The 17,659-nt window shown below is 39.6% G+C and overlaps 1 protein-coding gene across 1 annotated transcript in view; it reads left to right on the top strand.

Moving 5' to 3' along the window:
• Positions 1-4,819, top strand: part of LOC107117549 (runt-related transcription factor 1-like) — a 119,643-nt gene extending 114,824 nt beyond the window's left edge. Inside the window, 2 exon segments of the mRNA XM_015419686.1 lie at positions 4,220-4,285; positions 4,288-4,819. Coding sequence (XP_015275172.1) covers positions 4,220-4,285; positions 4,288-4,706 — 485 coding nt within the window. The 3' untranslated portion in view covers positions 4,707-4,819.
• Positions 4,820-17,659: the final 12,840 nt, after the last annotated feature.

Genomic DNA, 17,659 nt, shown 5'->3' with positions numbered 1-17,659 from the left:
AGACCAAAGGAAATTCAGATGAGCTGCATTGTTGTTAAGTAATAGGCGTGGTATTAACATCTAACCTCTTTGTTTCTGGCCCAGGAATGCAAGTACCTTACATGTTGTATCTATATTACATCTCTTGTGCTGCGTGCACGATACTTCGTTCAGTTTGGTATAGTGGCTAAGTATGTGGACTCTAATCTGGGAGAACCAGGTTTGATTCCCCACTCCTCCACCTGCAGCTGCTGGATGACCTTGGACAAGACATAGTTCTGTCAGAGCTGTCCTCTCAAGGAAAGTTCTGGAAAGATCTCTCTCAGCCCCACATACCTCACAGCATGTCTGTTGTGGGGATGGGAAGGGAAAAGAGTTTTTAAGCCGCTCTGAGACTCTGAGTGAACGGCGGGGGCTCTTCCTCCTCCTCTTCTTCTTCTTCTTCTTCTTCTTCTTCTTCTTCTTCTTCTATATCATACGTGAACCTCTTGGCTTCTGAGGAAAATGTACATAGCAAAAATGCAGCTGGCAGCCGTATTACTTGCCACAGCAGCACTCTCAGTAGAAAAGGCTATGTGACATGTGATAGGGACAGAATTTGGGGCAGAGACATATCATACGTGAACCTCTTGGCTTCTGAGGAAAATGTACATAGCAAAAATGCAGCTGGCAGCCGTATTACTTGCCACAGCAGCACTCTCAGTAGAAAAGGCTATGTGACATGTGATAGGGACAGAGTTTGGGGCAGAGACTTATTAGGATGGAGACAGTTATGAAATCTTATAACTAATCTTACCTTATTCCAAATAATAAGATTTCATTGTTGACAAGTTTTTTGTGAATAATAGAAGTGAATGCACACACAACCTGCCTGTATATGTATAAGTCTGTTTGTAAGAAAGAGCCAATGCATCGAATGAGAATTCAGTGAGAATTCAGTGCATGTATAAAGAAAATTCAAGTGTGTATGGCACACAGATTGTACATGCATTCAGTGGAACTTGTGAATAGGACTGTAGAAAACTGTGCAATTAAGGGTGGTTCTTGTCTGTCCTTCCCTTAGTAATTAAAAGGGGCCCTTGGTTGTGGCATTAGATCTTGTATAAGATAACAGGCTTGAGAATGTTTTGTACGGAACAGAATCCACACAAGTGAGACGGAAAACAGGCGGATTTTCCGGGCGCGATCTCACCAGCACAACAAAAGAATGTTTTGTATCTAAATTATTGATCTATATTTGCATATAAGTTGCAATGATGCATAGAGAGTTTTGCATGTGTTAGACAGCTAGTCCAGAACTTGGGATAGTTGAGACTTTCCCCAAACAAGTGACTAATTCTCAGGGTCACCAGCCATTGCTGTTGCACCAATTTTGGCCCTTTTTTTGGGGGGGACAGTGGTTATATAACACAGGGGGATACTGGGAGGCAGTGACTGAATAACAGTCTCTGTGGTAGCACTCGGAGTTCCCAGCACAACTGGATGGTACGCTGCACCAAGATCTAAAGGCAACTCTGACTGGAAAAAGTGAGCAAATCTAGCCCTAGTGCCATAAAATGGGGACTGTACTGTGGAACTCTGCCTTTCTCAAAATGGAGCCTGTGATTTTAAGATTTGAATCCATTCAGCATTGTGACTGAAGGAATAATTCACACTGGCACACCAATCCAAGAGTCTTCTGGCTCTCTCCCAACAAACATTGTAAACAACATTCAGAAATTGTACACAAGCCCTATTATGAATGACTTTTAGGATTTGACCCAATTCTGTTTGAATGGAATTGTTTCCAATTGCAACATAAGTCAGATGAATGGTGAGTTTGTAATATGTTTACAAGAGATTTTCCTGTGGAGGTGTGGTGTCTGCCCATGAGAGAACTTTAAAAAAAACCTTTAACTTGCTGTTTCTAACTTTTAAAAGTTTGTATGGATGACTTTTGTCCTTAAGCAAATGTAACTGGTTTTATAATGAAGCTCTGGTGTCAGCCGAAGGGCGAGCTAAAGGGCTCTTTGCCTGTGGCTCTGTAAGAAGCCCAAAAAGAGCCAGAAAGACAAGGCCCTAGGCTCTTTGTCTTTCCCGTAAAATAATTTGACTTGATAACAAAAACCACATAAATACCAAGGGTTTAAAAGAATTATGAAGCCAGAATGCCAGCAGGGGGTTGGGGGCTATCCAGTGTTTTGCACGGAGTGTCACATGTATGACTATCTGCCCACTGGGCAGAAGTCTTTTGTGTCTGGGGTACTATTTATACTTCAAACACTATTTTGTAAATACATAAAAAACCTCTAATCTTTATATTCACCCACTAAATTCACCTTCCCACAGTACATAAAAGTCTATAGTTAATTTCCTTTTTTTAAGGGCAGATGGAATACAAATTTGAAATATGTAGACCAATTTTTGAGAGAGTATGAAGGATCCAAGAAATTGCCTTTATGCATTGACTGAATAATAGGTCACCTGTATCATGATTTCTATATTCAATTTTTCTTATCTATAAGAATTAACCAGCAGTAAATCAGCAGTATACTTGGTTTGTCATCTGACATTGAGGAACAGCTGGCATAAAACATCATTACAATAGATTTTATATTCAAGTGAAGCTTTTTCTACTCCACCTTCTCCATGTTAAGCCCAACATTACCTGTTGAATTTTTACCTAGTGCAGTAATTAAAACCATCCTGGAAAATGAGACAATCCTATTTACAGCTGATGTTTCAAAGGGAAATCTAATCTATAAGAGGTATGCCCAGGTGTTCAGGAGGAGTATTAAGTGGAAAGGCAGACAATAACTATACCTGAAATTTAAAGTACTACAGCATGTCACAAAAATCTACTGAGAAACGTGTGGAAATATATCAAAGAGGCTTGGCTTCTGGGCTGACAGGTTTTCAGAACCTGACCCTACAATATGTCTAGTGTGCTTTTTAATCTAGTCACAGTGCAGACTGTTTTTGTTTTCTTTCTCCTGCCTACTGATTCCCCCCACCTATACATACACATTCCTTTTATGCAGATTCCACACCATGTCTGAGGTGGTGTTGCCATAAGGAAAGATTTAGTTATTGTTGTTTTTAATGCCTCATAATAACTGGCAAGAAAGGGGAGCCTCAATCTCTGTTAATTAGACTCTGTCTAGAAGCTGTTTCTTAAGAGGCCATTATCTTTTTAATCCCTTTTTGAGGGTGGAGGGAGATGGTGGCTGGGAGTTCTTCCATCAAAACAGTTGAAGTACAACCAGCACTTCAAATGCTGAACACATTCTTTGGAATAATTTCACAACTAATTTTTGGGAAAAGCAGGCCACTTAAAGTCTTACTGAGCTGAGAGGAAGGGAAATATGATTTTCATAAACATCTTCATCAAAACAGGTCCACATTTTGAGAATTGCCATAAAACAATGGATAGTTTTTTAGTTCCTGTAGATTTTCCGGGTTGTGTGGCCGTGGTCTTGGCACTGTAGAACCTGACATTTTGCCAGTAGCTGTGACTGGCATCCTCAGAGGTATAACACAAACGTCACAGCTACTGGCAAAATGTCAGGTTCTACAGTGCCAAGACCACGGCCACACAACCCGGAAAATCTATAGCAAGTAATGAACTCCGGCCGTGAAAGCCTTCGACAACATAATGGATAGTTTGCCTGTTCAGAAAAACTGAATTTATATTACGATACATTTCCCAGTTTATCAGTTATTATGTAGTTAAACCCTGGGTATTTTTTAAAAGCAACGAAAAGCATCACCTTCAGGTAGGGTTGCCAACCTCCAGGTGGTGGCTAGATCTCCAGGTGACCGAGATCAGTTCCCCTGGAGAAAATGGCTGCTTTGGAAGGTGGACTCTGTGGCATTATACAACACTGAGGACTCCACCCTCCTCAGACTCCACTTCTGAAAGCTCCAGGTATTTCTCAACCCAGAGCTAGCAACCCTTGATTTCAGGGTACTGGAGATGTTTCAGTGGTAGGAAATAAGGTAGATGGATATTTCTTCTGGAAGGACATTTTTATGATTACAGTGGGGACTCTATTTCAGATATAACACAAATGCAAAAAGCTTTAATAGCAACAATGTTACAAAGTCTTTGTTGTCGATAAACTGTAATATAGTTTGTATTTTGATATTTGACAATTAAGTTAATTTATTAAGATCACTTTTTTCTCCTAAAGTGTCATGTAGTTAGTGTTATGTGTTTTAATGTTTACAGAATTGTTCTCTTTTCCCTTCCCCAAACCAGGTGCTTCTGACCTAACAGCATTCAGTGACCCACGAGTAGGAATTGATCGTCCTTTCCCTCCAATACCTCTGATCCTCGCATGCACTATCCAGGAGCATTCACCTATACTCCAACACCTGTCAGCTCAGGAATAGGAATTGGTATGTCTGCCATGACCACTGCTACCAGATACCACACTTATCTACCACCTCCATACCCAGGTTCTTCTCAGGCTCAAGGTGGCCCATTTCAGACCGGCTCCCCCTCTTATCATCTCTACTATGGAACATCAGCTGGATCATACCAGTTCTCCATGATGTCTGGAGGAGATCGGTCCCCTCCACGTATTCTTCCTCCTTGCACTAATGCTTCTACAGGATCTACGCTCCTGAACCCCAATCTTCCAAATCAAAATGATGTTGTGGACACGGAAGGTAGCCATAGCAACTCCCCTACTAACATGGGAACCACAGCAAGGCTAGAAGAAGCAGTATGGCGACCATACTGAATAAATTATTAGCAACGATGGGCTGGGACTAAAATGTTTTATCTGCTGATGTCCAAGGTTTCCTTGTGAATGGCTGTGGGCACTGCCATGTTTATCTATTGCTCTGAAAAACAATCAACCCAGAAGTCAATATTTCCAGGAATGGTATCACAATGTTATCCAATAAATTTTAATCAGTGAGGTGATAACATTCCAGAAAAGTATACTTGTCCAAGGACTGAACTTCTGAAAATGAGAGCATTTAAGATGGCAGTACTCACTCACTTTGTCTGTAGATATGGAGAAAAGTAGATCTCTATGTTTCCAGAGCTGGAGGCTTCAAACACATGTTTGGAGAATGTCAAAGCCTGTAAAGAGTGTTTTGCTTGACATCTGATTTGGAGACTTAAAGCCTAACACAATCTCAATGTCTTAATCATTTTGACATGAGTTAAAAAGAAGTATAGGAAGATTCTCAGAGAGAAACTGTGAATGCTTCTGATTTAGCAATGCTGTGAACGAGAGGTTTTATATCCTGGAATTATTTTTTTTAACCAAGTTGTATATTCCAAAGAGTATGGGAATTCTTTCTTATTTTTATTTTTTTAGGATGCGACTCATCCTTTTTTGCATATCATTTTTGTTTCCTTTTTTGGCACCTTAAAATTTGCAAAAAGATTTAATCTTTTTTTTAAAAAAAACGTGCTTGCTTTTCTTGTATTTTGTCATCTGAAGGCATAAATCCTCCCACTTCCAGAGGGGGGTGGTAATTTAATTCTTCCTTTAATATAAAAGAGCAACAGCTTTGAGTCCTTTCAACTACTGAAAACGTATATGATGAGTTACTCGATATTTATGCTCAGCATTGAAATTTTTTTGTGATACCTTTATTATTTAAATATGCTTAAAAATAAGCACATGCATTTTTGTAGCAACCAAAGTTTAAAATTATCACATATAAAATAGCTGGAATAATTATGGGTAATGTGATTTTTAATTATTTAGAAGTATTGTTTACATTTAGCTCCATTTCACTTTCATCACTCAATAGCCAATAATGTTATTTTTGTCCAGTTGAGAACTCAGAATTATTTTATATGCTAGTATAATAGAAATATATTGTGTCGGTATGTCTCCAGTTTATAAAAGAAGAACTTTGCACCAAATTCCGGCACAATTTTATTTGAACAGTGGTTATGGAACACAGGGGAACACTGTGAGGTAGTGGCTGAATGACAGTCTCTGTGGTAGCACTAGGAGTTCCCAGCACAGCTGGATGGTATACTGCACCAAGATCTAAAGACAACAGAACTGAGTAGTAAAATCAAACACAACTGGATGCTGTAACACCCCATAAGTAAGTAGCTTCTGTATTAGAGGCAGAATCTCACAAAACCCTGGACATTCTTACCCTGAAGTAGTGGAAGATGCAAGAACTTGTTTAAGGCTCTAATCCTAAGCACAATTATTTGGACAGACGTCCCACTGAAACTGTAGGACCAAATAGACACGCCAGACAGCCACATGTCTTTTTCTCTGATTTCTTTCTTTGTTAAAAACAATGGGGGAGGGTTGAGTTTCAGTGGTAGACCACCATGGGGACAACAATTTTTCAACTCTCCTCCCTGGTGCTTTTATCCCCAAAGGGGACAAGATATGGGTATCTACATTACTGGAAGGAACAATAATTAAGTAGCCCTTCCCACCCATAATTCCTCTCAAACTAGGAGCCTGTTGTGGTTGGTTTATGGTTAAAGAAAAGGAATGAGATGTGTCTCTGCTTGTCACATTTAGTTTGGGACCAAGTTCCACATAAATGCATCTAAAATAGTAAAAAGCCCAGTAGCACTTTTAAGACTAACAAACTTTATTGCAGCATAAGCTATTGAGAAACACAGCTCTATTCATCAGAGAGCTGTGCTCATGCTACAATAAAGTTTGTCAGTCTTAAAAGTGCTACTGGGCTACTGGGATTTTTACTATTTTGCAGCAACAGACTAACATGGCTAACTCCTCTGGATAAATGCATCCAGGATCTCAAGCAGAGCAGGGTTCTGATCCCATGTTCACTTACTAAGGAGTAAGTTTCATTGACCTCAGCAAGATTTACCTCTGTGCATTGGATTGCATTATACAATATTCGGCATCTTGCCAAAGTAAGCCCACAGTTGGGAAAGGAGAAGAAAATAATATTCTGAACTGGTACACAGAACAGTCCATCCTGGTAGCCAATTTGTAATTTTTAAAAATATAATAGCTCAACTGGAGTGTTGTTCTGGGATTATCACTGTTGTCTATTACACCTGAAACATAAAAGGCATCACTGTAAATTTTAAGGCACTATTTTATGTGAGAGTTTGATCTAAATGCAGTTGTACTCTTCAATAAAGAAAAACAACTGATTGTTAGTTAATGGACCTTTTTAAAAAAATTAGTGGAACAATTGCAGGTCAACTCTTGAGTATTTGGAAGCAGGCCTTTAAATCAGTGTTGGGTGTTTAAAACATGAATAATAGATTCAGTTTAGAAAGGTCCTAGGCTGCAGGCAGCAAAACAGCTGGACTTATTTAAAGTATTTTTTTCTTTCTATATATCGCTATATATGTCAGTTTTGCTTTTGCATTATTTGTATGTCTGATGCAGTAGCACTTTGGTATAATTGTTACAGAATAAAGCCGCTGTCATCAGTAAGGTCAACGTTCTGCAGAACATTTCACCTGTTCTCATCCAAAACTCAAAAGACCATACATTTCATTTTCATGCCTTTTTAGTTTCATATATTATTGTTTATTATGGTATTGAAAGTGAATACTATGCTCAAGTTGAGTTAATTAGTTTTGCAAGTGAAAGAATTATTTTTTTCTTTTTAAAAAATCTGGAAGATACAAGACAATTCTATGCTTCTGAAATGAAAAAAAAGAAAAATGTTTCAATCATACCAAGTGATTACCCTCTACTTCGTTGACTTTTCATGTACTGACTTCTTATGTTTCAAGTGACATTGAAATGTGTCCTGTAACTTCTACATGGGATTCTGCTTCAAATATATCACATTATCTTTCATAAGTGCTTACTGTGGACATCCATTTACACAAGAAAAATAACAATCATTTATTATATATGTCATAAATTAGGACACCATACACGATTTATGCCTCAGAAACTGTGTTAGTCTTTAGTGTCACTGGACTTCTATTTTATTTTGCTACAATAGACTAACATGGCTACCCCAATGGAAAAATAAGAAACTGTTTGCCATTGTGCCCAGTATTAGAGGAATTCACTGTCCATACTGCTGTGCTTTTGACTAACTGGTTTAGAATAACTTTCCACAATTGGACTGATGGAGCCATGCTAGTCTGGAAAGAATGAACTTGACCAGGATGAGATCCTGTGGAAATGCAGTTTTTAGGGCCAGCTCAATTAATATTACATAACACATAAAAGGAATTGCATATTTATACAGAGGATTGCACTAGGTTTATGTTTCTGAAAGTGTCCAGTATCCTCTTATGCCCATTCTACATTCATTCAATCCTAGCAAATCTGTATATCATAAACTCAAAACTCAGAGGGATTACACTCACAAAGGACTGAATGCTTACTGCTAATCCATCAAGATAACTATATATAACACATCATCTTCATCAACCTGCCATTCTCCATTCTGCTGCAAAGTTACCAGCCTGCCTTCCTGTAATACAGTTGTCCCTGGATTAAACACTTTCTAGACCAAACATTTCCTAAATTAAGATCACAATCATATTATTGCCCACCTCATCTGTCACTTCATATTACGTCTTTATTATCACTGAGGAACTCTGAATTTAGTGTCACAGAAGCAGACAATCCATTTCTATTCTATCAGAAAACTAGATTTGCCTTTTAGAAGGTACTTCTTGTCACCAATAAGTGTTAGTAAGTTCTGGAATCCTAAATATGGTTAATCATATGTAATTGGCTTAGTCTAAGAACTTCAGAATAACCGTATTTAACACTGAGAGACTTGCTCATTGGCAGATAGTTCTATAATACTGTATAAAACATAGCTCTGAGATCCAGAAAGGATCCCTCCTTGTTAAGGTTTATTTTTACTAGGTATTGGTACCATCTAATCTTGCAGAACACTTTCTTGTGTTTAATAACATACACAATTCCACAAGGAGTTTCTTCTAAAGCCACAGTTCTCAGATGTTATCTGCACATCTCTCTGGGTCTGTACCACTTCAGAATGTCATTTTCCCCACCCTGAAAAGGAACAATTGGTTGATCATGTAGATTAATACTGAGGGACCTCTCTGATGATGTCTGAGTAGATACTAAGAGATGTCTGAGCAGATGCTAAGAGATGAATATGCAACCTCTCACAAACATGGCAAATAACAGTTTGAAGGGAACAGCAGTGCAACTTCTGAATTGTTCATAGGAGTTTCAGTCTTGTAAGGCTGCAGTTCCATTAGACCTTGAGCCACACTCCCTACAACTGAATATGCACACTACCAACTTATCCTTCCATCTTTAACCATGTTTCCTTTATTTAAAGAGTACATACTGAGACAACTACATCTAAAGCATTCTGAACCAGCCACTGATAGATTGCTAGATTCAACTGCTTCGATCCAGTGCACAAGCAGAAACATAAACAGATTTAGCACAATTCTGTTACATAATTTGTTTCACTTTCCTCCCTATATGTTACACTGCCCAGAAATTGCTTGCAAATACCTTGCACAAGCAGAAGAGCAGTTGAGAATACACAGTGTTTAACTTTTCCCACTTCTGTTAGGACTCTAGTACATGCAGAAATCTTTTGGCAGATCCAGGCCAATGATTCTCCAGAAGACTGCTCTTCTAGTCGATTCTCACACACTCAAACACATGATTAAGGGTTTGTTTGTTAAAAAAAACACAGGACGAAGACCAGTCAGCTGATCTCCCATTTTGCTGAAACTAACTGGAATCACTACATCCAGCACGTGAAAGCCATTTTCTGTCACCATGTATATCCATATTAACCAAATATTAGAAATATGTGTGATGCATAAATCCTGCAAGATATTACAATTCTAATTTCAACAATTTTCCATTTTACATTTTACTCTTCAAGGTGGATATTTGAATATTCCATTTCAGAAAAGATACCTACAGTTGCAAATGCTGTCCCAAGCAATATTGTTTTAAAAACAGATCATAACAATAATTAGTCAATGGTGAATACTGAGGAATGCATATTTATTTAAATGAACAGCACAGTATATAACCCTGTGAATCTGAAGCAGTGGGATTTAAAGCATCTTTTTTTTTTTAAACTCAACTTCAATAGAGCTTCACTGGCCTTATTTTTACTTTCAATCCAGGGTCTTTGTTTAGGATTGGATATAAATCCTCTAACATAATTCTGGAAATAAATTGTCTTTACCCTCTAGCAATATAAATAAACTTTATTTATTCCTGAGTGCTGAGACTTTTATAAAGAGAGTATCCTTTATCCCCTTAAACTGATTTCCCGCAGATATCCCACACCCATAAATAATTCTGAATTTCCTCTGCCCTCAAAATATCCATTACTTTTTGCCAGATAACACATATCCATTGCTCAACATTTTTTGTTTATAACATTTTATTTTATTTGATAAGGCTTTTTATGCCTTAGTACATGTCTTGCTTGTTTTTACTTGGTCAATACCAGTCATTTTTTCCTTCACTTATTGTAAAAGGGTTTGTGTCAAGAGACTTCATTGTATTTATGTATGTAAATAGGTTTCAGAAACTTCATAGAAAAATATTATTAATGCTTGTAAGTATTCAACCTTTTTCCTTTGTTACATCTTATTCTGAACTTGCCTTTGTGTTTGCTGAATACTGTAGGAAACTTGTTTCTTCTCAACTTCATTATTTTAGGATTTGAGATTTAACTCTTTTAGTTACTTTGTAAGCAGTTACAGCATGGCATTGTGTGGGCACATCAAAACCTCTTCACTTTTTTGTAGGAGAAAATGAATGTGCAAACAAGTGTGGGTTATTTGTGGTATTCTGGATGTAACAGAAACAATTCTGGAGAAAAAACATGTTTCTATGAGAAATGATGTGTGGTAAATCTGATGGAGGAACACAATGGCAAGCAGAGCCCTTGGTGGAACATATATTTGGATATGTGAGTTCAGCGTTTTCTGAGCATATTTACAACCAGCTTATGCTGTGTAAAAGAACTGCCACATCCTCTTCTTGATACTGCTATACAGATCACTTTCAGAAAGGAGGATTTTTTTTTCTTCCAATGATAATTCTGTTCTCTAATTAGGAAGAGAACTGGAGCCCATTTCCCCAAGACCAAAAGGTCTCTAGATATTGTTGTATCTGAGTAGGCACTTCCTCTACATAGCAAGATCAATGTGTTCAGGACAATTCATTGTGACTAGGCATGTGGAGCAGCTGGACTGCTGCATTGGCTCTAATGGAAACTTGCTTTCTTTGTACCACAATTTCTTCTGTAAATTCAATATTATAATTAGTGTGAATGACAAATAAACTGTTTGAGAACTGTACAAGCTTTTGTGTTTCTTTATTATTTGACTTTGGCCCATTCTGCATCTAGCATTTGCTCTGTTGTTTTACCAAACCTACATTGGAACAGAAAAAGATGCGGCTCAAAACCACATTCAAATAAGAACATAAGAGAAGCCAATGTTGGATCAGGCCAATGGCCCATCCAGCCCAACACTCTGTCACATGGTGGCCAGAAATACCAGGTGCCATCAGGAGGTCCACCAGTGAGGCCAGGACACTAGAAGCCCTCCCACTGTTGACCCCCCCCAAGCACCAAGAATATAGAGCATCACTTGCCCCAGAGTCCCTATCTATATCTTGTGGCTAATAGCCACCAATAGACCTCTGCTCCATATGCTTATCTAATTCCCTCTTGAAGCCATCCATGCTTGTAGCCACCACCACCTCCTGTGGCAGTGAATTCCAAGTGTTAATCATTCTTTGGGTGAAGAAGTACCTCAGGCCAAGCCATACTGACTGCAGAGTCACCCCTGAATGGCCATAAAATGACCATAAATCTATGCAGACAGTACCATAAAACTGAGAGATCAAAGGAAGTGAAACCGCCATGCATGTGGAGGCTACCATAAAATCTGACAATCAAAGAAAGTGAAAGTGGCATGCAATGTAGAGGGGGAATTTCTGTTCCAATGTGGGTAGGTAAAACAGCAGAGCGAATGCTAGATGCAGAATGAGCCTTTGTAACCCTCTCTCACACAGTTTTTCTAGTCTTTGTAGCCAAAGATATCTGTGGCTGCCACTGATCCTCGACTATCTTCCAATTTTTCTGGCATGCAAAGAGGACGGTAGGCTCAGTGTCTCTCATACTGGGCTTTGATGATTCTCAGAAAGGAATATTTCTTGCCACTTCTGGCAATGCAATCCTATGCACAATCCAAGCCCACTAATTTCAAGGGATTTAGGGCTTTTCCACACCGTTTATTTTCATTGCTTGTATGCCAGTACTGCCCTGACCTGGATAGCCCAGGCAAGCTCAATCCCATCAGATCTCAGAAGCTAAGCAGAGTCGGCCTTGGCTAGTATTTGGAAGGGCAATCTCCAAGGAATACCAGGGTCATGCACAGAGGCAGGCTATGGCAAACCACCTCTGAAATGTCTCTTGCCTTAAAAACAAGTCTAACTTACCACCTAGTGGTGCATAATACTAAAACAGCTAGAACTTCTTGGCTGCCAGACAATCTTAGGATCTCCTAGCTATTCTACACACAATGCCATACAATAATTATTATTTGTATCAGGGGTTCCCTCCCCCTTCTACATGTGTTTTGCTACCTCCAATGGTTGCTTCGATATTGAATCGCTGTATCTCTGGTTTGTTTACGAGCACAATTAAAGTGCTCATAAATAAACCAGAGATACAGCGATTCAATATCGAAGCAAACACTAGAAGGAGCAAAACACATGCAGAAAGGGGGGGGAGAGATGCAATACAGGCAAACAAGCAAGGAAATATCAGATGCAGAGAAGCCGTAGACTGGAGTAACTCTGCATAGGATTGTACTATCATGATACCAACATGGCTCTTTTATTCTCCCAGGTCCTCTGCACATGCTGGTAGACATGGGAAGGGGCAGGATAAGAGAGTTATTCTGCTATTACGTTTTTTGCAATTAATGGGAAACTCCAGAAAGGAGAGGGATCTGTCACCATGGAATCTGGAGCAGATGGCTGACCCAAAAGGTTGAAGACCAGATATACATCTACTAGTTGGCTAGAAGGTTGCTACTGGCCATATATTACCGGTAGTCACATTTATAGGCCTCTGTTCCTAAGCCACCCAATATACACACTCTTATATCTTTAGGTAAAGGTAAAGGTTTCCCTTGCTCGAAAGCCAGTTGAATCCGACTCTAGGGATGCGGTGCTCATCTCCATTTCCAAGCCAAAGAGCCAGCGCTGTCCAAAGACATTTCCATGGTCATGTGGCCAGCATGACTAGACACCGAGGCGCACAGAACGCTGTTACTCAAGTACAAAAGGTAGCATGAGAAGCTGTCAAGAAGCACAGTGCATGTATCTGCAACCTAAGGACACAATCCAGGCATGTTTAAGTCATTTTAAGACCTGCTGTTTCAATATGCTTAACTCTTTTAGGCTTAGAAAGCTTTGGCTGGGTCACACTCTATATTTAAACAAGCAACCCCAGCTAGATAGATCTTTACAGAAATATTTAACTACAGACTTCAGGAGTTTGCTTTCTTGTTTGAAATTGCGGAATGTCTAAAAGTTTCCCAGACTGCCATTAGTCAGCACGAGTCATTGTCTAGGAATTGTTTGGGTTTGCAGCAGAAGGGTAAAGCAAATTAGGAAGAAAATCTAATACACAGGCTTTAAAATGAAGCTTTCTGTCTGGCATAGGACAAACAATATTTAGTCTCAAACCTTTAAAGACATGGTATTGTGGAACAGATGCACAATAAAAATCCATCTCTTGTCAACATGACTTTCCCCCATTTTTTTTTAATGTCCAATAGAGATTTGATTTCACTCTCCCAAGGAAGATAATACTAATGTGATTGTTTCATATGCGTCGACTTTGCCTACTGGTACATTTCAGCTTGAGTAAAGAAAAAGACTATGTGGGTAAAGTACTCTGGGAGGGGGGGACCCTTCATTCTGAAGAGTTAGTGCATCCATGCAGAGGAGAAGTAGGCAGGCAACACAGGCATGTCAAACAGAAGACTATAGGACCGATAGCTCTGATCATTCGATTCTCCCCCTTAGAAAGAAGAATTCATTGGCTGAGGCTTCTGTACATACACGACAGAGGAAAGAGAGCTGGCAGGGAAATATCTGTTGCTGTGACATGGAAAAAGGATCTTCACTGGGCCTTTGCATCAAAGAATCCAGCTCATCCCTGGTCACAGCAATAATAACCAACCTATGAAGATATGCAGGCACTGTATGATATATATTAAATGAGCAAAATAGCCTTGAATGACACTGGTAAGACTGTGAAGAGGCAGGGCAAGTGTGAGTATGCCCCATACCCTGCAGTCATCCATAAGACTCCACAGAAATGAAGAACTGTTTTTTAAAAATGAGATTTTTCAGGACTGGTCTGTGAATAAACTCATATTTTCCTGAGAGTTCATAGCTTTGACAGGCATGCATGAACTAATTGCTGGCTTGGTCATAAATCCAGAGTTGTGATTATACTCTTGCCAACTGTAATATTACTATCAAGAGAGCAGTGTAGCCAGCTGTTTTTCTTTTGGAATGCTTCCAGAGATGCGACACTAACAGCACATGCTGCATCTGGACACCCCAGTATATATACAGAGAGGTATGCTTTGTTTTGTTTATTTCCCATATTTAAACTGCACATGCCCAAAATTTCTAACAAAAAAAGGTATAAATAGGAATACATAAAAAAAAACCCTAAAAATAATTCATAAAGCAAGTTTTAGAAGCCACATTCAAAACATAAAAGCAGCAATATCTTTTTTTTCTTCATTTGACCAACAGGAAGGTTGAGTTGATTGAGAGAGGGAGAAGTGATGGGAGAAGACAAGACTGGAAAGGACAGCAAAAATGTAGTGCTGCACAGAATGGGTCACAAGCATCGGATTGCAGTCCGGCTGCATGCATTAAATTGGGCACTTAGTGAATTCTCGTCTGTTTCTGGCAGGACTTTTGTCATAGGTCTGACATGTATAAATTCAATGTGAAGGGGTTCCCCCCCCATTACTGCATCTCCATAATTGGGGAAATGTATCCACTGCTCAGTTTCTAAAGTTATGCAAATGTGAAAGGTACAAAAGACATGCCAGAAGAAAGTGTTACAATCACATCAAAATACAGCAAGAACCAGTAGTCACAGTACTGGTAAAGTTACAAGCAGTGAGATCCTGATGAGGCACTCAGCAACCTTGGTCTATCATGGTACATGTCAAAACTAGGCTGAAAAGGCCAGAAAGGAGTTCAGGGGTCTCCAGAAGCTCATCTCATGCTGAGAATTACAGATTTAAAGAAAACGTTCTAAAGGGGAAAGACCAAACTTAAAATACAGACAGAAAATTGTTACTGTCACAATTGATTTTTACCATATACAGTTGTCCTTTAACTGCTCCACCCTGCTTTCCTAAACCTAATCTAACTCCACAAGAATCACTGTAAAGGCTGCTAATCCTAATGCACCACTGCATTATGAAAGACTACAGGTCAGGCCCTGACATTGTAATTGTAAACACATTTCCTTGAAAGTAAGCCATAAAGATTTTCTACAAATATTATTTTCAAATGAATAGCTTTGGGAGATCAAAGTCTAAATATGTTAAGCGAGAAGGAAGAGTTCCAAGAAGAGAAAAGTTGGGACTCTTTCTCCTGTCAAAAATTGGAGATGATTCCTTGGGCTAGAGGTGCAATTCCTGAGAATTTCAGCCCAACTATATGGAGAAAAGATGTTACAGCTAGAAAAGTGTTTTGCATTTAATTTCCTTTAAGACTGAAAGCCATTTTCCTATCTGTACAAGATCTGGCTTTTTCTGTAACTTAAGTGTAAGGTATAAGCCCTTAAAAAGTTCCATCAAAATCAGAAGGAAAACAAAGATGTTCCAGCCAGAAAGGTGTTTCCTATTGAAACTTATGGGAAGCAAAACCAAATTAGAATTATGACTTAATGAAATGAAATGGATCCTGCATACACTTCCACAGGTGTCAGGAGGAAGGTAATTTTTGCAGAATTCCCCCCTGCAAAGTGCTGCTCCTGGGCAACAAAGACCCCCAGAAAGAGCTTAGGGAGGGAATCGCAGGTATCCTGCAGGGGGGGTGGGATCAGTGAAAATCACTCTCCCCAAACATAAGAACATAAGAGAAACCAATGTTGGATCAGGCCAATAGCCCATCTAGTCCAACACTCTGTCACACAGTGGCCAAAAATATCAGGTGCCGTTAGGAGGTCCAGCAGTGGGGCCAGCTGTGGAAATCTACATGTGGAAATCCACAGCTGTGGAAATCTACATGGGATCCACATCAAAGAAACCAAATATTAAGAAGTTGCATGCTGCATTTTGTATTCTTCCTTCAGCCTTCTTGCTTTCTGTCCCTTAGACTGCAAAAGATCTCTTCCCACTCTTCAGTAGACCACCTCAAATTTTGTCAAACTAATAACTTCTCATTCCCTCACAGACGCTTAACTGCAAAATGAACAGTAAGTCAGCCAGTTAGGACAGAGGCTTTGCCTCTGCAAGCGGAATATCCTATAGGTGGAGAAACCATGGATACTCTGGAAAATATAACAGGCTCACAAGACAAAAACTCAAGGCCAGACAAGTCTGCCATTGGGATGCAGTGCCACTTAAGAGCCTGGATTTTTATCTTCCAAAAACCTGTGGGGAGTGGGGACCCGATCTTGCTGGGGACCTGTAAGAGGGCCCGGACAGGGACTCCAAGGTTCACAGAAATCCCAAGGGGACAATATGCAAGATCAAGGTTTGCTTACAATGGGATTTTAAATAAAGCATCAAAATTTACACAAAATGCAGGCTAAGCTTCCATCAGCTGAGCCTTGAACATGCACACACACAGAACAAAGCTTGCCAGAATCCAAGGACACAGGCATAACTAAAATTAGGGATTGTATACTCTAAATATTGGCTACCAGTCAAATAATAATCAATTAAGCTATCCCAAACACTTTGATGAGCCAGACCATCTTGCACCTGGTGTCCAGTGGTGGGAAGAAACAACCCAGGCTTAGAACAAGGGCTGCTAACAAGCAGGAGAGAGAGAGAGAGAGAGAGGAAAGTTCCCTTGGGAGCCTTCTCTCAAGACTCAGGGCAACAAAGCACTAGCAGCCAACATCACACCCACCCACACACGTCCTCCTTGCCCCCAACCCTCCCGCTGGTTGCCAGGCTCAGAAGGGGGAGGGAAGCATGAACAAATGGAGCCTGTTTTATTTATTGACTCTGTACTGTACTTTATTACTGGTTTTAACTTAACCCAGATTATTTATTGTCTCATTCTGTTGTAAGCCGCCCTGAGCCCTGCTCGCAGGGAAGGGCAGCCTAAACGTCCAAATAATAAATAAATAATAAATGTGACAAAGATGGAGTTACACAGGCCATACAGGACCATGTGCAGGGGGATGAGGAGCACCTGTCTTTCCTTCCCCACCCCAGCACCATTATCAGGAGCTGAAATGCCTGGGGGGCTCTTGAAAACGGCCTGGAGATCTTTCTGCTTGGACCCATCCCGTTGGTTTTATTGACTCACTCTGTGTAATCAGTCTTGAGTCCAAGTGAAAAAAGTAGACTACAAATAAAGTAAATGAATAAATATGAAGATTACAGTGCTCGGCTTCTCAGAACTACTTTGACACTTCCAAATGGTTTTTTCCTGGTGCCATCAGCAATGTTGCCTCTAACCTGTGGAGTCTTGTGAGCATAAGTTCTACTTTGTGA

The sequence above is a fragment of the Gekko japonicus genome, unplaced genomic scaffold, assembly GCF_001447785.1.
Source record: "Gekko japonicus isolate JY-2015 unplaced genomic scaffold, Gekko_japonicus_V1.1 scaffold1465, whole genome shotgun sequence".
Classification (NCBI taxonomy): Eukaryota; Metazoa; Chordata; class Lepidosauria; order Squamata; family Gekkonidae; genus Gekko; species Gekko japonicus.
Note: the sequence above shows the minus strand (reverse complement) of the source record. Positions and strands in the feature narration are given on the sequence as shown.